This window comes from Lemur catta, chromosome 14 (assembly GCF_020740605.2).
Source record: "Lemur catta isolate mLemCat1 chromosome 14, mLemCat1.pri, whole genome shotgun sequence".
In the NCBI taxonomy this organism is placed as follows: Eukaryota; Metazoa; Chordata; class Mammalia; order Primates; family Lemuridae; genus Lemur; species Lemur catta.
The window spans coordinates 50,265,972-50,286,650 of record NC_059141.1 but is presented as its reverse complement, the minus strand read 5'-3'; the positions used below and the strand labels follow the sequence as shown (position 1 = coordinate 50,286,650).

The window sequence follows — 20,679 nt, the reverse complement described above, 5'->3', positions numbered from 1 at the left end:
TTAATACCTCCTGAGTCCTCACTATATACAGACATACTAATAACTACAAAAATAAAAACCCAAGCAAAGATAGTCCTTGTTATTAATGGATCTACAATCTATTAAGATGACAAAATTTTTGTTTTCATTTTTATATGAGACTATAAAGTAGACTTTGGTAATAACATAAGAAATACAAGGTGCTTTTGGTAATTTAAAAGTGGAAGAGATTGGCTGGGTACGGTAGCTCACGCCTATAATCCTAGCAATTTGGGAGGCCGAGGTAGAAGGATTGCTTGAGGCCAGGAGTTGGAGACCAGCTTGAGCAAGAGTGAGACCCGTCTTTACAAAAAACAGAAAAATTAGCTGGGTGTGGTGGCACATGCCTGTAGTCCCAGCTACTCGGGAGGCTGAGGCAATAGGATTGCTTGAGCCCATCACACACACACAAAAAAGGCAGAAGAGGTTATGGCTGGGTTAGGACCAGAATAGGCTACAAGGAGAATGGGCTTAGAACAAGAAGCTAACTGCACTCAATGCATCTTTGTATATCAGCTGAATGAATAAATGACTTAAATAAATAATAAACATTCATTGAACATCCACTATGAGCCATGCATTATGAAAGGCACTGGATATATGAAGCTGAATAACACATACTCCATGCCCCTAAGAATCTCATAATCTACTTGAGAAACAGAAGAAGAAAGGATGGCAAGAAGGGAGACAGACAGCATTTTGACAGAAAGAGGAATAATATGAGGAGAATTTTTAGTCACAAGACTAAACAAAGACATGAAGGATCATCGACAAGTAGTGAAGCAGGCTGGGGCCTGGAGTAGGTACACGATAGTGGGAGATAAAGTTGAGATCCTAAATCAGTGTCCTATTGGAGATCTTAAATGCGAGACTGAGGATTATTAATTAATTCAAAAGATGATGTAAAATGATGGAAGATTTTTAAAAATTTTTTGTAGAGATGGGGTCTCACTATGTTTCTCAGGCTGGTCTTGAACTCCTAGCCTCAAGTGATCCCTAGCCCCTCAAATGCTAGGATTATAGGTGTGAGCCACCACACCTGGCCAATGGAAGATTTTTAAACAAAGAAGTCCCATGGTACATAGGCTATAGCTTAGAATGACTGATATAGTAGTATTTTATAACATCTATATACACGATGACATAAAAGTAATGTAAAATTTATATTTCATGAGAAAAATGAACTGCAAAAAAATACATGTAAAGTGATCCCATTTATGTGAAGTTATAAGCATAGGCAATGACTCTCAGCAGTATTTGTTCTAGGGAGGGAAATTGGTAGAGTCAGAGCAGGGGGAAAAGGAAGCATTTAATTTTCACTTTACCCATTTGTAAGTTTTTATTTTTATAGGAGAAAACAATGTCAAAAAAGAAGCTTGGCTATGAAAGGAAGATGGCAAACTATGTATAGTGATGCTGAGCTGCACAGCTGGAATTTAACTCTAATGCAAACATAACCCTCTCTTCACCAAACTTCTCAAAAGAATAAATTATTAATATATTCACTTATTCTTAATGTCCTTTTTCTGCCCTATCATGAGCAGCAGGCTTTACAGTCAAACAGAGCTGGATCAAACTATAATCTTACAAACACACACTAATCATTACTGATCCTGACTTGACCAAGTATACTTAGTAATACCTGAACAAATATAACACTGCCTGTCATACCAACATTGTTTTTAAAAAAAAATCAGATAAGCTAAAAGAAAAAAAAAATTACTTACTATCCAGAAATAACTACTGTAAGGTTTTTATGTATCCAGACTGACTTTTTCTCTTGCTCTTTCTTCCTGCTTTTGAGAGGGAAAAGTAAGTGTATATTTACAAATTGTTTTGTAATCTCCTTTTATCACATAATATTCTATAGTCAACATTTTCCCAAGACAGAGACAATTCATAGTATTCACTTGTCTATAGATGTTCTGTTGTTCATTTCCCACCAATCAATTTTGATGACTACTTAGACTATTGCTAGTATATACTGTTATATATAATATAGTAATAGATATCTTCATATATAAATGTTTGTTCACATTACTGATTAAGTCTGCTGGATAAATTCCTACAAAGAGAATCAGCAAGTCTAAGAAGTAAAAAATTATTGGAATAAAGGGCCAACCTGCTTTCTGGAAAGCTTGTATTAATTTATATTTTTATCAGCAGTGACCTTCTCATGTCATTTATCAATTATCTACTTAGTTTTCTTCTACTTTAAAATTTGTTTTTCTATGACTAGATTAATTCTTAAATAGATTTAAGCTCCTTAAAGGCCATCTTACCTATTTTTTTATATCCCTTATGGTCTCCAATATAGTGCCTGGTACCTTGTAAACACTAAACTATTCATTTTTTGGATACTTACCTTTGTCCAGCCACTTGTTAATACTTTTACTGATCTCTTATCAATTTTAAAGCTTTTAAAAGTATTCTTTAGTAGACTGCTACGTTATCTTCAAATGACAATTTTGTCTTCTTTTCCATTGTCTCTATTTTATAGCTTAGGTAAGGTCAGAACTTTCAGAACAATGTGTTTAATATTAATGATAAAAAATAATATTAATGATAATTATAGGCAACCTTGTTTTTTTTCTGATTTAATAGGAATAAACCTAGTGTATTACCATTCAATATGACTGTTGATGTAAAACAGATATATTAGGCATTAACTTTCTCTTTTGTTTTGTTTTATATTTTTAAGGAATATCTTTCTATTTTCTGAATTTTTCTAATAAAAAAAGTATGTAGAATTTCATCAAAAATCTTTTAGGCATGTATTTAGATACTATTTTTTATTTTGACCTATTAAGTAGGATATTATTAGATTTCCTGGTCCTAATCCATCTCTGCATTCCTGAGATGAATGAGCTTAGTCATGATGGATCATATTTATCTTACTCCTAACTCTCCATTTTCTGAAAATTGCCAAATCTAGCAGATTTTACTATTCTTGCATCCATGTATCAATTGCTATTGCTTTTGTTCAGGCCTTCTTTGCTTCTTAACTGGACTATAGTAATGGCTTTTAAATGCCTCCCTCTCCTGTTCCTGACTCTTTATTTCAATTACACATGAATTATATAATTGCAAACAATATATCTGGAATTATTTGGGGAGAACTGAATCTACCATTGAACACAGGCAGTCTACCAATTTATTTATAATTTTTTGCAAGAAGGTCTTAAATATGCTTTGTTGTATTTATTCCTAATTACCTCATAATTCTTGTTGTTACTGTAAATGGATGGTGTTTTCTTTGAAATGATGTTCTCTGTTTGTTGCTGGTGTACAGAAAAGCACTTGATTTTATTACACTGATTTTACATCCAATCACCTTACTAAAACCACCTCCCTCCTTTTTTTTTTTTAGAGACAAGAGTCTTGCCCAGACTGTCCTCAAACTCCTGGGCTCAAGTGATCCTCCCACTTCAGCCTTCTGAGTAGCCAGTACTACAGGTATGCACCACCCCACCGTAAACTCTCTTATTATTTCTAATAACTTGGTAATTGTAGGCAAGCTTGTTTTATCTCTGGTCAAAAAATGTGATCTGGGCCAGGTGTGGTGGCTTATGCCTGTTATCCTAGCACTCTGGGAGGCCAAGGTGGGAGGACTGCTTGAGGTCAGGAGTTCAAGTCCAGCCTCAACAAGAGCAAGACCCTATCTCTACAAAAAAAAGAAAAAAGAAATATTAGCCAGGAGTTGTGGCGGCGTGCGCCTATAGTCCCAGCTACTTGGGAGGCTGAGGCAGAAAGAGGATCACTTGAGCCCAGGAGTTTGAAGTTGCAGTGATCTATGATGACACCACTGCACTCTTGCCAGGGTAACAGAACAAGACTGCGTCTTAAGAAAAAAAAAAATGTGATCTGTAAGATATCAACTCATTGAAATTTATTAAGCCTTACTTTATGATATAGTATGTAATAATTTTTTTCAACTGTTCCATTTGTCTGAAAAGAATATGAATTCTCTAATTGCTTGGTATATAATTTCGGAGAGGACTACAAGATGAAGCTTGCTAACTGTTAAAATATTTTGTATCTTTGCTAACTTTGTATCTGCTTGACCTACCAATAATTGAGAGATATGTTGCAATCTCCTCCTATGAAGATGGATTTCTCAATTTCTCCCTAATAAAAAAATTAATTATACAAATTTTGCTTAATCTTTGAGGGTGTTCAGTTAGGTTCATACAAGTTAAGAACTGTTATATCTTTCTAGTAAATTGAATCTTTTATCATACATAACAGCATTCTCTATTGCTAATAATGTATGTTTTCTTTAAGCTTATCATGTTTGATATTAATTCTGTTATGCCAACTTTCTTTTAGTATTTGCCTAGTACATTTTTTCTTTTGTATTATTTCCACCTTATGTAGATGTCTCATAAAAAGTATATTACCAAATTTTATATATGTCTAATCTAATATCTTTCTTAACTGTTGAGTTTATTCCATTAACATATATTATAATTATTATATGTCTGGACTTCTTCCCATCATTTTACTTTTTAATTTCTACTCATTCCATTTTTTTCTATGCTTCAATCCCTTCTCTGGATTGAATGCATATTTGTCCCTTTTTAAATTTTTTCTTTCTGCTTGTTTGGAATTTATACACTATTCTTAGAATTACTTTTAAAATTTTACTATGCACATTTAGTTTAGCAAAGTCTAAAGTTAATTAACATCTTAACATCCCTCCCCTGAAATTAAAAAAAAAAACCCTAAAATGCTTCAACTCTAGAATTACCCTTAGTTAGTCCTGACTTACATGCTGTTAGCAGATATTTTAGCTCTATCATTTTTTTCAAACACTCCCTAAGTGTAATTGTTTTATACAGACCATTTTATTTATTGCTTTCTGCATCTCATACTATCTTTCTTACATCTCAGACTTTCTTGATTCATTTTCCTTTTCCTGAAATATATCCTTTAGAAGTTCCTTTACTGTGGCTATCCCACCGTGATAAATTCTCTTAGTTTTTGTTCATCTATTAATATAAAAGTCTTTATTTCACCTTTGTTCTTTAGGGATTTTTTTCTAAGTATACAATTCCAGGTTGCCAGTTTTCTTTCAACATTTAGAAAATATAATTCTACTGTCTTTTGGCTTTTCTGTTGCTATTGAGAAGTCTGCTATCATTATAATTGTCAATCCTTTGTAGGTGGCTTCTTTTAAGATATTTGTCTTTAGTGATCTGCAGTTCCATTATAATTTATTTACGTATGCATTTCTTTTTATTTATTCTGCTTTTATTTAATCTTTTTCCTCTTATCTATTGCTTCTGCCTCAATCCAAGCTCCTCTAATTTCTTTGTATAGCCATATGCATCACTACTTCTCTTCCTCATGCCCCATCCATACCTGGAATTTGCTAGGCTTTTTCTTGCCTTGGGGATTTTGCTCTACTCTTCCTTTTGCCTAGAATAAAAGATGGAAAGAGCCTTCCCATCACTCTTAGCCTGCAAGTTTCCACTCCTATAGATCTCAGTTCAATATCAATTCTTTAGAGAGGCTTTCCTTGACCTTGCTCTCCCCCGGTTTAAATTGCCATAATATTTTCCCTCTGTTATAAAGCATCATTTTCCCCTGCTCAATCTTTATCCCCCTTTGCAATTATATTTTATATGTTGTTTGTTAATGTCTGTATTCCCTGTTAGTCTGTAAACTACACTGGAGCAATGACTGTGCCTGGCTTTACACACTCTATATTCAGAGCCTAGCACAGTGCCTGGCACTAGTGGGCTTTCAATAATTTTTGTTGAATAAACAAATGACCAAATGAAAATCCAACTCCCTTTACATGCCATGTAATAGTGCTTCTAGATCTGGCCCCTACCTACTTTGCAACCTCATCTCCTACCTCATACTTTCTATTAGAAAATATGCTCTTTTGTGCCTCTGACTTTACACTTGTTATTTATTCCCTTTTCCTAAAATGCTACTCCTCTAGCCTGCAAACTCTTCATTCGACAAAGAAACTTCCTCTGTGAAACCTTCCTTTAGGAAATTTGCCCAGCTGTGGGCAGAGGTGCCCTCCCATCTTTGCAGCCCTAGCATCCCTATCACAGCCTCACCCCAGTGTACTCTAATGACTACCAACTGCCTCCTCTGAAGACAGAAGCCCTAGGGTCTACTGCCACTCACATACTGGGCATTCAAAGAAAGCCTGAGGGTAAGGGAGACCGGCAATGCCACACAGGGTGGAATAACTAATGGTGCCAGGTATTTGAGGAGACAAGAAGAAATGAGATCACGAGAATGAGTAAAGGGATTAGCCTCATCAGAGTGAATGTATGCCATCCTTCAGAAAAAGAATAGAAAGATCAAAATAGGTAAATTGTGGCGGGGGTTGGGGGAGAAGGAAGTTGACGTGACTTTGTGTTCTCAGTAAAACGTGAGAAAACTGGGCGAGCGAGGTGGTTCATGCCTGTAATTCTAGCACTCAGGGAGGCCAAGGTGGGAGGATGGCTTGAGGAGTTCGAGACCAGCCTGAGCAAGAGCAAGACCCCATCTCTACTAAAAACAGAAAAATTAGCCATGCATCATGGCACATGCCAGTAGTCCCACCTACTCAGGAGGCTGAGGCAGGAGGATCGCTTGAGCCCAGGAGTTTGAGGTTGCAGTGAGCTACGATGACACAATTGCACTCTACCCAGCACAACAGACCGAGATTCTGTCTCTCAAAAAAAAAAAAAAAAAAAAAAAGAAGTAAGAAAACTATTCTTCTGAGAGAGGAATAGCCCTGGTGTTCAGCACATCAGTCCTAACATCTCACTACTAGCTAATGCGTAAAAAGTTCCTTAAACGAATTCCTTACCAGTCATGCTTTACCAAACCAAAGATGCATCAGTAAATGTAGCTCCACTGTCCCAGCTCTGTTTCCATAGGAAGAATCTGATCTAAGAGGTTCCATTCTATTAAAGGTCAGGCACTTCACATTCAATCATTTCAAGGGAATCTTTGATTTAAAATACTGTACATGAAAGCATACAAAAAGAGTTGAGCATTTGTATTTTTATTACAACATGTATTTTATTACAACACAGCCCTTGTATTGAGCTGTCTCTTTTCACATAAAGAAACATAAAAGATTGAATGGTCTTTAAAAACATGGCCATGTCTTACTTGTTTCTGTATCAATTTGCACAGCCTTGCAAAATACCTTGAACAAAGGAGGCATTCAAATAGTTTTAAAACTAAATAAGAGGTGAATAAGTCCCTTAGACATCATAAGTGGAAAGGGGAATTTATAAATCTTTTTGAAATAACACCAACATGGCTCTTCTCATGAAGAAAAAAGAACAATAGAAAAGAAAAACTAGAACAATAAGAAAGATGGGAATTACTCAAAAATGTTCTTGCTTGATTACACTAATGGATTCAGTAGATGTTTCACAAGACCTTTTAACTTATAAAATCTTGACAATAGGGAAGTATAGAAAATATGCAAGGACTGGATTTGTGGGAAAATAAAGGATACATTCACCTTCTGAGCCCTTATCCTTTCATTAGTGTGGAGATAAATTATATCTGATAAGACATTGACTTTCTATAGCTCTTATTTTCTTCTGATCTCAAACGTATTATTCTCTTTACTTGAAGACGTATAGAGCTGAAGGTCTAACCATAAAGGCAAAAGGTAAACATATCCAATGGAAACACTCAAGGTAATGATTTTTATCATCCTTTCCCAGTCAGTGACCACTCTTTTTCCCTCTGGGAGACACCAAGAATAGAATAAATCAAAACTGTGGAGTTGGTGCCATATGTATGTTAAAACAGAATTGAAGCCCAAATTAGGAAATTCCCTAGTTTGTTTTGTGAAATATTGTAATCTCATGTAGTTTTCTATATAGCTTTATCTTAACTGCATGTCTACAGGCTAGCACAGATCTTAGTTTTACAACAGTGAGGTTTAAATTACATAGTTGCACAATAGTATCTATCTTATACAGATTTTGCAAAGATTAAATGGAGATAATATGATGATCTAAGCACAGTACCAGATAAGAGAAAGTACTAAACAAAAGTTAGTTATAATTTCCCCAGAAACTATGCAATCTAACAACAGCACCAACAACAGAACCAACAAAAATTAAATAAATTCCAACACAGAGAATATGGAAACAAATAAAACAGAGATCAGGTTGAGTGGCCATGATGCCCTATAAAATTATATGGTTAATCAAAGAAATAAAAACCATGACTTTAATATATTTTGAAAGGGAGTCAGTGCAAAAGACTGAAAAATAGCTCTATTCACAATAGCTACAAGGTGGAAACAACCCAAATGTCCATTAAATGATGAATGGATCAACAAAATATGGTATTTCCATACAATGGACTATTGTTCATCCATAAAAAGGAATGAAGTATTGACACATGATACAACATGGATGAGCCCTGAAAACATTATGCTAAGTGAAAAAAAACCAGACACAAAAGGCCATATACTGCACGATTCCATTTATAGGAAATATCCAGAATAGGCAAATCCATACAGACAGATATTAGTGGTTGTTGGGGACTGGGGAGATGGGGGTATGAGCCTAACTGTATTTAATGGGTACAAGATTTCCTTCTGGGGTAGTAAAAATGTTCTAGAACTAGACACTGATAATGGTTGCACAATGTTAGTGTACTAAGTGCCACTGAATTATACACTTTAAAATGGTAAAAATGATGAATTTCATGTTATATGAATTTTACTACTTTACCACTGCAAAACAAAGTGGGTCAGATTTTTCCATTTTACTCTAGGAATAAGAATTGCGGCATAGCATAGTCTATTCTACTCAACCTAGAACATACACACTGAAAACCTTATTATGGCATAGAGATTCAGGGCATGGCTTTGCTATCTATATGTTCCTTAGGCAAATTACTTAAGCTCTCTGAACTTCCCCGATCTATAAAATGGGCATAATGACAGTGTCTATCTTATATAGATGATTAAATGGAGATAATACAATCTAAGTACAATGAAAGCAAAAGTGCTAACCAAAACTTACTTATAATTTCCCTGGAAACTACACAGTCTCAAATGTTAGAAATACAATATTACTTAGATCTGAAGTTCTCACAGTATGGTCTTTGGATCTCTGGAGGACTCTGAGACGTTTTTAGGGGGTCCATGAGGTCAAAACATTTTTCTAATAATTACGAGGCCAGGCATGGTGGCTCACACCTGTAATCCCAGCACTTTGAGAGGCTGAGGGGGAAGGATCACATGAGCCCAGGAATTCTAGGCTGCAGTGAGCCATGATCACGCCACTGCACTCCAGCTTGGGCGACATAGTGTGACCCTGTCTCTAAAAAAAATTTGTTGTATGACATTATTTACCTTTTTTACTGGGATGACATTTGCACTGATGGTGCAAAAGCAATGGTAGGTAAAACTGCTGGCATCTTAGCATGAATCACAGCAGTGGCATCAAACTGTAGCAGGAGTACTATATTCTTCACTACACATTTACAGTTTTTTCTAAAAAGTCAGTTTCATTTATCCTTGATAAAGCAGTAAAAATGATACATTTTATTAAATCCCTGCCCTTGAGTGCACAGATTTTTAACATCCTGTATAATGAAATTGGTAGTAAATATAAAGCACTTGGTCTGTATACCTACACAGACAGCTGCCTGACTTGTGAGCTGAACTAGTTTCGGTCCATGGAACACCATTTTTACTTGAGAGAATAATTGACAGACAAACTATTCAGACTTGGCTATTTGGCAGACATTTTCTCAAAAAAGAACTTCAAGAAAAACAATTGTCAATATTTTTTGCCAATAATAAAATTCAAGCTTTCAAGTGAAAATTAGAATTTTGAAAAACATGTATCTGCCACCATGAGCTTGACAGCTTCCTAGTGCTTAAAGATTTTGATGAAATTGGTAGTGATACTAACATATTTTTAATACTGCAAAAGTAAATGTGTCAACATTTGGAAGAGCTGCATAATTCAGTGAACCAGTTATTTTCTAAATGACCAATGTTACAAAACTGCATGAGTTAAAGATCCAGTCAAAACGCAAGACAGACCAATAGATTTTAAGTTAACAGAGTATAAAATGTTCACTGATATGGTTTCAGATTCCACATTGCAACTAACCTTTAAGGAACTATGACTTGTCAAGTTTTATAGTAGTATGAAATATCCACAATTATCTGAAAAGGCCATCTACTCCTCACTGTTCCAACTACATATCTGTATCAATTAGGCTGGATTTTTTTTGTATACTTCAATCAAAACATATTACAATAGCTTGAATGCAGATGTGAGAATTGAGCTATCTTCTATTAAAGAGATTTACCAAAATGTAAAACCATGCCTATCTTCTAAGTTTTGGTGTGGAAAATAGAATAATTTTTCATAAAAAATATTATTTATATAAACATAAAATTATCTTGTTGTTTTTTAAATCAATTAACAAATACTGAATTTCTCAGTTTTAATTTTTTTTTTTTTTTTTGAGATAAAGTCTCATTCTGTTACCTAGGCTACAGTGGTGTCATCATAGCTCACTGCAACCTCAAACTCTTGGGTTCAAACAATCCTCCTGCCTTAGCTTCCCAAGTAGCTAAGGGGACTACAGGTGCACGTCACCACACCAGGCTAATTTTTCTATTCTTTTTTGGTAGAGACAGAGTCTCGCTATGTTGCTCAGGCTGGTCTTAAAATCCTGGCCTCAAGTGAGCCTCCCAAAGTGCTGGGATTACAGAGTGAGCTACCACGCCCAGCTCAGTTCTAGTTTCTAATAGGGTAAATATTGGTAGATACAACTCATGTAAACAAAAGGTCTTTGGGGTTCTCAATAATTTTTAAGAATTATGAGATTATGAGACCTAAAAGTTTGAGAACTGCTATCTTAGATCATTTTCATTGTTTCTGTTCATGAAGTTAAAAAATAATCTACCCCCTTTGCAGTGTTGTGATATACATGTTGGTTTTCATTCATGTTTCCTGGCTCATAACTCCCATAACCCTTACTATAGACTTCATTTTTTTTTTTTTTTTTTTTTTTTTTTGAGACAGAGTCTCACTTTGTTGCCCGGGCTAGAGTGAGTGCTGTGGCGTCAGCCTAGCTCACAGCAACCTCAAACTCCTGGGCTTAAGGGATCCTACTGCCTCAGCCTCCCGAGTAACTGGGACTACAGGCATGTGCCACCATGCCCGGCTAATTTTTTCTATATATATTTTTAGTTGTCCAGATAATTTTTATTTCTATTTTTAGTAGAGTCGGGGTCTCGCTCAGGCTGGTCTCAAACTCCTGAGCTCAGAAGATCCACTCGCCTCGGCCTCCCAGAGGGCTAGGATTACAGGCATGAGCCACCGCGCCCGGCCTGACTTTTGTTATAACTTTAGGTTTGCAAGGCCCCAGGAGCAGGCCTCAAGAAACAGAATCTCTTTGACCTTCTCCTGCCCTCCTTTCTCCTGCCCCAAGGCAGAACTCTTATCTTCCCTGCCTTTGCCTTTGTGATAGTTAGGTCATAAGACTCTCATTCCAGAGAGGATCCTACCCCATAACCTGGAAGCCAATTTTTTTCTTTTTTTCATATTTTTCATATTTTGGGGTCACAAGAGTCTTCTGCGTTGATTGTTGTCATAGGAGAGCAAATACAGTTTGTGCTTTTTCAAAACACCCATACATAGTACACAGCAGTTCTACAATACTGTGAAGGCATTTGGATAGTTATGACTTAGAACACAAAGTAAATGATCCGTACCAGGTACCAAACTCTAGCCTGGTGGAAATGTTTAAGAATGTCCTCGTATATGATCTCCTGTTAAGTAACAATGTGCCCCTGGTTTTTAAGGTAGGATCATTAGTGTGTTCTTTAGGCATATGCAAGTATCTAAGAAAAGAAAACTCTGGCACAGAACACAAAAAATAGGTCCTATACCATTCTATACCATTTTTCTTCCCTTCTCCTCAAAATTCACTTCCAAATGAATTGAGATAAGACGATTGAGATTATCAATTCAGATTAAGAGAAACCTTAGAAGCAATCCTGTAGGAAAGCAAATAGATTTGGGGGCCTGCCTAGAGACTCAGATTTTCTCTACAGCGTTTCTGGTTCAGTGTGAGCCCTGTTTCACCCTGCCCTAAATAAAAAGACCACATAAAAACAAACTTCCAATTCAAGTTGGGCTTCTCTGCTCACCAAAGGCCTTGAGTGGACTGATAAATGGCCTTAACACTGGAAAGGGCTCTGGATGCCTAGGCCAACCTCAGAAATAGCCTGGACTGCAGACTGAGAATCCCTAGGAAGGATCTAAGTGCAGTAATACTAAAAATCAAAAAGAGGCCAGGCGTGGTGGCTCATGCCTGTAATCTCAGCACTTTGGGAGGCCAAGACAGAAGGATCCCTTGGGCCCAGGCATTTGAGGTTCCAGCCTGGGCAACAAAGCAAGACTCTGTCTCTTAAAAAAAGAAGAAAATTAAAAAGAGTAAACATTTATTGATGTTTTGATGTCAGTATGTGCAAGCACTGCTTTAAGCATTTTATACATAATAATTTAATCTTAATAATCCTATGAAGTTGGTAAAGTTTTCATCCCCATTTGTCCTGGTATTCACTGCATCTGTATTATACCATGTTTGAAATTCCTAACCTAAAATGCCATCCTTCCTGCCTCTTATCCTGGAAAACACAAAGGAAGCACTGAGTTCCACGAAAACTAGATCATTGCTCTCAATACCTATTATCTAATGAACTCAATAGTTACCAGATGAAAAGTCTGATATTTTTTCTTACAACAAATTCCTCTTTCAAGATATTAGGTTTTATGTTTCTGGAAATGCTGTTGGTAAAGAAGAAAAATACAGAGGAAAAGAAATTTAAAAAAAAGATATTACCTTAGTATTTGTTTAAAAAAGGAAGAAAGAAATTGGGGATGGGAGTAAAAAAAGAAAAAGAAAAAAAGAATCAACATACTCTTTAAAATAAGATCCCAAAGAAAAGGAATCAAAATAAATTGAACTTTCAGGGATTCTTTTAGGTACCTCTTGATTTAAACAAAGAAGTATTCCAGAAATATACCTGTTGGAGCCATCTTTCATGTGGACTTTGGCGTAAAGAACATCCACCATGCCAGGATCATCATTCATGTATTCTATCCCTGCGATCTCTACTTCCAGGGGCTTGCCCCCAGAAATGTCACTGCAAAGGAAAAAAACAGTAAGATTTTTATAATTGTTTAAGCTAAGAGGGCTATTACATTTTGAAACATGGTTAATATACATAGTCAAATATTACACAAAGTAATTGTTTTCTCCTAACATTACCTAACTGTCCTTTTAATTTCAAAATTAATAAATGTTCAATGAAAACAAATTGGAAAATACTGGAAAGTATTTCCAATGTCACACTGTATCTATCCCAGTATCTGTCTCAAACAGAGACAACCAAGGGATGACAGTTCTGATTCATAAAGAGATTTACTGTGCCGGCCCATCTCTTAGGGCCCATCTCTCTTCATTATTTCTACAAGTTATGAACAGCATTTCATTCATATAACAATAATAGAGGTATATACTGATATCACATCTTTAAGAGCAATATTTATAAGAAGGTTTGATGGAAACCCTTTGCCCAAGTGGGTCCATTTCTAGGAGTCCATCCTAAGGCAACAACTGTGAATTTGACTGTGTAACCAACTATAATTGATGCAGCAAAGTTCTTTATGGAAGAATTCCAACCAATAAATGCAGAAGGAACAACAAAATTAGAATATCACCATTTTGCAACCCCTGATAAAATAATGAATCTCAAAAGTGATCACCAATGGCTGCTAAAACTTAGGCAAAAGGCTGGAGAAATATAGAGGTCTCTTAAGGGGAACTCTATAAACAATGGATCATGGTGATCACATCTGAACCCACTGATCAAGTTTAACATCACACAAAATCAGAAACAACTGGACAATATTTGCCACCTGATACAATGCAAAAAGAATATACTCATATCCATGAGAAATTAATTTGTACATAGGATTTTAACTGAGGCACCGTTTGGAGTAGCAAAAGACTGGCAACAGACTAAAAGTCCAATAATGTGGTGTTGATTGATAAACTGTAACATAATGAGCAATAAATAAGCCATACATGTGATTAAGGAAGCTTTTTGCGTATTGATATGAAACAATTATATTTCTAAGTTTTAAAAAAGGTACAAAACAATGGGCACGCTATGTTATGTGTGCAAAAGATGGAGTAAGAAAATATATACATTATACAGATATTTATACAAATATAAAATCCCTGGAGACAAAGAAAATGGTAACACTGGTTGCCTCTAGAGAAAAGAGCAGGTGGTTGGTGAATAGCAGGGGTAAGGAAACTCTTCATTGCATATCTTTTGCAACTTTAAAATTCTGGACCATGTAAATGTGTTACCCATTAACAAGTTAAAATTTTAAAAATATGCAAAAGCAGCCAAACACAAAAGTATATATACTGAATGATTCTATTTACAGGACATTAAAAAACAAGCAAATCTAATCTATAGTAGTGGAAATCAGAACAGTGGTTGCTTCACGGAGAAGTGAATTTACTGGAAAAGGGCACGAAGGAGTGCATAGGGTGAAGCAATATTACATATCTTGATCTGGGTGAGGCTACATGGGTGTACACATTTGTCAAAACTGATCAACTACACCTAAGATCTGTGCATTTTGATGTAAGTGAATTACACCTCAAAGAAAAAACATGCATATATGCACATAAAAAAGTGTGGAAGTATATATTCCAAGGCATTAATGGTAATTATCTTTAAGTGGTAAGATTATAAGTGATATTTTATTTTTGTTTACCTATAACTTTTAGCTTTCCTAAAATTAACATACAATACTTTTATGTTAAGTAAAACCCTATCATCCTGTTGAGTTCCCAGACCCTTTAGAGAGACCTGTACTTCAACCAGAAAAGGCCACGTTGTGCCAAGCTGAAACCCAGCTAAAAATCAGCTCACTACATATAAGCTTCTCCACACCCCACAAGGTTAGGCACTCTCTCTATCTTATACACTCCTATATCCTCAACACATGACATAATGCGCCTTATACAAAATAAGTGTTCAATAAATCTCTGGTAAACATTAAATGGATGTTCTACTATAAAAGGGAGAAGCTGTTCTAGATAATTTTGAGATAAATATGGTCACATGCCTATATTGTCATTAAATAAAAATGTGGTACTGGCTCAAAGACAAGAGGATTTTAAGATCCATGAAAAGACAATTCTATTCTTACCACTGAGTTTAAGCATGCCCCGTAAATACATATGTACATGCAATCCAAAAAATTAAAAAGACAATTCTATTAGCTGAGGATGGTAGTATACACCTGTAGTCCCAGCTACTTGGGAGACTGAGGCAGGAGGATCACTTAAGCCCAGGAGTTTGAGGTTACAGGGAGCTATGATGATGCCACTGCAGTCTAGCCCAGGCTACAGAGTGAGACTCTGTCTCAAAAAAAAAAAAAAAAAGGGGGGGGGGCACAATTCTAAAAAACCAAAAGAGTTCTCTTGATATCGAACCCAGGCTATAGGAATGCTCTTTGTAACCTAGGAGTCCTAATAGTAAAGATTATCTTAAAACTTCAAGGCCATATTATTGAATAAGACCAGAATTTCTCTCAGTAGAAAACTGGCTGGGTATGGTAGCTCATGCCTATAATCCTAGCCCTCTGGGAGGCCAAAGCAGGAGGATGGCTTAAGGAGTTCGAGACCAGACTGAGCAAGAGCAAGACCCCTGTCCGTACAAAAAATAGAAAAATTAGCCAGGTGTGGTGGTGCACAGCTCTAGTCCCAGTTACTCAGGAGGCCGAGGCAGGAAGATCATTTTAGCTCAGGAGTTTGAGGCTGCAGTGAGCTATGATGATGCTACTGCACTCTAGCCCAGGTGACAAAGCAAGATTCTATCTCAAAAAAAAAAAAAAAAAAAAAAACCCAAAAACTAAACAGCTGAATTATTTTAGACAGATACCAGATTAATAAATGTTATGGGCAGGGCACAATGGCTCACACCTGTAATCCAGGTGTTTTGGGAGGCCCAGGTGGGAGGATCACTTGAGGCCCGGAGTTAAAGACCAGTCTGGGCAACATAGTGAAACCTCATCCCTAAAAAAAATTTAACAATCAGCCAGCTATGGTGGCATACACTTAATAGTCCTAGCTGCTTGGGAGGCTGAGGCAGGAGGATCACATAAATCCAAGAGTTCAAGTCTACAGTGAGCTACAATTGCCCCACTGTGCTCCAGCCTGGGTGACAGAGTAAGACCCTGTTTCAAAAAAAAGAAAGAAAAAAAGAAAAGAAAGATAGATAGATTATGGCCTTGATCATAAGCCTCCCTGCCACCTCTAATAAGAAGTGGGCCATTTCAAAACACAAGCCTAGCTGAACTGTTATCTGAGACCTGCAGCTTCAATCAATAATACAATATATCTCCATTCCAAATACCGGCCAAAGAATTCAATAATGAAAGACTTGCCATCAAACCCTATCAAAGTGCAATCGAGAAAACTTAATTGAAAAAAAGTTTCCTACTAACCACACATCCCCCGATGTTTTAAAAGCTGTAAATCCTGCATAGTTATTAAATAGATCATCAGAAAGCATCATACCATTGGCATAGTTTCCCACCAAAATGTTTTTTACTGGGTTATATTTAATGTGATGTTCTCAATTTCTAGGGGTCAATACAAGAAAGGGCCACATTATCAATGATTTTATCTTCCACAAAATTCCTGTTAAAGGCACCTGCTCATCATCATTCTGCATTCTTTAATATTTACATGACAAATTTTCCATTGACTGAGAACCAGAAAAGGTTTCTCTCCTCAAAAATTATTATACTTTTTATCAGGTAAGAACTATAATAAATTGGCATATTTCTTTTGGAATTTAGTTCAAGTATACTGGTATCAGAAAACAGTATCAAACTTTAATGTTCATGCACAACTAACATCTCACCTTGATTTTCAGGTAGAAATTTCTCCCCATTTCATCCTTATGGTTTCTGATCTCTCTGACTTTAGCATTTCTTTTCTATACATGTCCTCACCCTAAACTACCTCAAATCCTTGAACTGAGATGGGGTACTAAGAATAAAAAAATTAATGAAATGATGAAACAGGACTTAAAATCTGCTCGATGAGTAGATATAACTTCTTTCAACCTACCGCTAAGGTTTATTAAGAAGGAGATTAAAGGGCATTATAGACATCCAGTGGTTTGCCTGATAAACGCTTTTTGTCTTGGTGGTCAAACTATTCCACCTGGGACACCAGTGAGCATACTTTCCCACTGACGACACCTCAGGCGATAATTAGACATTAGCATTTGTTCATGGGTATTTTCTCTCCTCTCCTCTTTCTTGTCTCTTTTAAACCTGTTCTTTGGTTTGACCTCAGGCCTATGGGGAACACTTAGGCACAGCAGGGTGACCCTGGAGCTAAAGAAGAGCTGCACATTTGTCAGACTCTGTCCTCAGAGTCAGTGCACTGTTTTGTGTCCTACATTTCACAAAGAAGAGTCACAAGGGACATAGAGCTTCAGAATTTACTAAACACTGAATAATTCATTCAAAATCTATAGAGCTACATGAGCCTTTAGCCAAAGAATTAAAATGAAAATCCTGTTTCTGGTCAGATAGTGTCCTTTAAATTAAAAATCTACCCCCAAATTTACAACAAATATTCAACTACTCATTTCTTTAAAATAGTTATATAGCACTGTAGTTTTAATCAAATTCCAATATAGCCACATTTTAATACTCCAATTTAAAAAGCCATCAACTTAAACTACAGCTCAGTATGTACTGGTCTATTCATTTCTCAATGTTTTCTTTTTCATATTTTAATTTGGAATCTTTACAACATAAAAGGTTCAGGTTAGAAATGCCATTATTTATTGACATTTTTTCCTAAGTATACCAATTGCAAAAGCTAAGATCAAAGAGCAAGAAAAAAATTTAGGTGATACAATTTACCAATTTATTCACCAGGGCTTTAATGGAAGTACCTTTTTTATTTTATTTTTTTAAGTAGAAGTCTCTTCCATTTAGGAAAACAAGATACCTCAAACCAATCCAAACCACCTATTCTGATTCTCATCCTCCTTCTCAGAAGTAAATTAATTTTGCACTTTTTGCTTTTCATTTTTTACTTCTTAAACAAGTACACGTGGCAGAGGGAAGGCAAGAGAAGAGGGCTGTGGAGACTTGCTTTATTTTACTTGCTGGTTTCAAATCTTTCCAGCTTTTTAAAAAGAGCATCTTCAAACACATTTTTGCAGGCACTGCAGATTTTTGGCAGGGTAACTGTCCTATTTCAAAAGCTTTGCTGAATTTGAAAAACTACAATTACTGTTTTCATCCTGTCATGTCAAAAATTCTTAGAGACTATTAAGATGCTCTTTATTCCCTATGCACACCAACTCTGACATGCTTAAAGCTCAGCTTTGGCATTTAGTCACAAAAGGCACCAAGAGACATAAAAGGGAGGAACTCAACTAAATCTTCACATGGCTTAGGATAAATCTTCAGTGATTATAAACCTGTGACCTGATTTTCATAAGGTAAAAGGAACAAATATTTCTCCAAATTTGTTCTCTAAACAAATATTTTATCTATCTTTAAATTTTTTCTTAGCAGGATTATCCCAATGCTGTTTAAAAAAATGCAGCAGCTTTCGGTTCAGGTTAGGAAAAAGTGAACTGGGAGTAAGTTAAAGTATCAGAACTGATCCTCAAACCAGGTAAAATTGCCCTGATTATTTGTAAGACAAAACATAAAGTTTTATTTTATACAAGGAAATTTGCAAATATCTAATACAAACACCAAATTGTTGTGAATTTTAGGTAAGACTGAGAGAAAACAGATATGTCCATCTCTGAGCAAAGACGACAAGAAGTGGAATTTGAGATTCAGAGAGGACAGGCAAACTGCAAACACAAACAGCTTGTGACTTTGCACAAGAAAAATATCTTGTCTTTGAAACAATGGCAAAGGATAACTGGCCCACAAATAAGTCACTGTATTACACAGTTTCATATACAACAAAACTAGAGAAAAATTTTATATCCTTTTACCTTGTTCTACCCAATGAATAAGGTAACCTGTTTCCCCAAGACCATGTTAAAATAGTATGGGACTTGTATATAATAATGGAATAAAAAAACTACTTGAGTGAGTCAGCTTTCAAATTTCTCTTCTTCATTAATCTTAAGTAAAAAGAGTAAAGTGAGAGAAGAGAGAGTAAAGAAGAGGGAAGAGATGATTCTCTGCAATAAAGCTGTTAGGTCAGATGTATGTATAAATTAAAATTTTACAGTAAAAATGAGTAACAACTCTGCCCCCAGAACAGCAACGTTTTCTCTGAAGTAAAACAGATTGCTTAGAGTCAGGCATGGGGACGCATACCTACAGTCCCAGCTTCTGAGGAGGCTGTGGCAGGAGGATCACTTGAACCAGGAGTTCAAGGCTGTAGTGCATGATGATCACACCTGTGAACAGCCACTGAACTCTGGGCAACAGAGTAAGACCCCATTTCTAAAAAATTAAAAAATAAAATTACCTGTATTTAAAAAAGAAAGAAATAAAATCAGTGTTTTTGAAATACGACAAAGACTCTCCTAGGGAATCATGTTATAATGTTTGAGTTACTGTAGTAGGCAGAATAATGCCCCCTCCCCCAAGATGCCCACATCCTACTCTCTGAAATTTGTAAATATGCCATCTTGCATGGCAAAGAGACATTTGGAGATGTAAGGTTAAGGAACATGAGATGGGAGATTAACTGGATTACCTGGGTGGGTTCAATCGAATCATGAGTCCTGAAAAGCAGACAACCTGTCCTTGCTGTGGCCACAGGGGGAGAAGTGACAACAGAAGGATCACAGAGTCACAATATTGCTGGAGTTGAAGATGCAGGAAAGAGGCCAGTAGCCAAGGAATGGGGGCCAACTCTAGAAGCTGGATTTTAAAAGCAAGGAAATAGATTTTTCCCAGAGCCTCTAAAGAAAGGATCACAACCCTGCTGATGCCTTGATTTCAGCCCAATGAAACCCATATCAGTCTTCTGATCTCCAGAACTATAAGATAATAAATTTGTGTTATTTTAAGCCACTAATCTTGTAATAATATCTTATACCAGCATAGAAAACTAATACAATAGCCTATACGCTTTGATAGATAATAAGGAAAATTTCCCATTGAAGAAAATAATAGGATGTCCTGTTTAAGAACAAAATTTGCCTACTGAATTCATATAATTTAAGGTACAGTCTTCACATAAATTTTGTAAATATATGCTTTAAATTCATTTTAAACTTTTCAGACAATGGTCCAGTGTTAAGAGGTTACAAACGGGTAAGCAAACAAACCTTGTTCCCATGTCATCCAGCTCCCTTGTCCAAAAACAACTCTGCATAATAATACCAAAAAGAAGTAAGCCCAGGTGGACCACCCGTCCCCATTCCTGAGGATTGCTCACTTAATGAAGTCCTTTTTACACTGCTGTAGCATCTCACATGTCTGCTGCATCTCTTCCTCACTCAAAAGCACCAACATCCCAATAGTTAGATGAAGCTTTTTGGGATTCTGGAAAATGCTGCTATCAACACCATGATCCTGTTATCAAAGATAGAAAAATAAG

General features: G+C 36.1%; 1 protein-coding gene across 2 annotated transcripts in view; it reads right to left on the bottom strand.

Moving 5' to 3' along the window:
- Window positions 1–20,679, bottom strand: part of ASCC1 (activating signal cointegrator 1 complex subunit 1) — a 95,757-nt gene that overhangs the window by 37,264 nt on the left and 37,814 nt on the right. For both annotated transcript variants that reach the window (XM_045569200.1, XM_045569201.1), the window contains exons 6-7: window positions 20,518–20,654; window positions 13,067–13,186 (exon numbers count right to left, since the gene is read on the bottom strand). In XM_045569200.1, coding sequence (XP_045425156.1) covers window positions 13,067–13,186; window positions 20,518–20,654 — 257 coding nt within the window. The remainder of the gene's footprint in view (window positions 1–13,066; window positions 13,187–20,517; window positions 20,655–20,679) is intronic.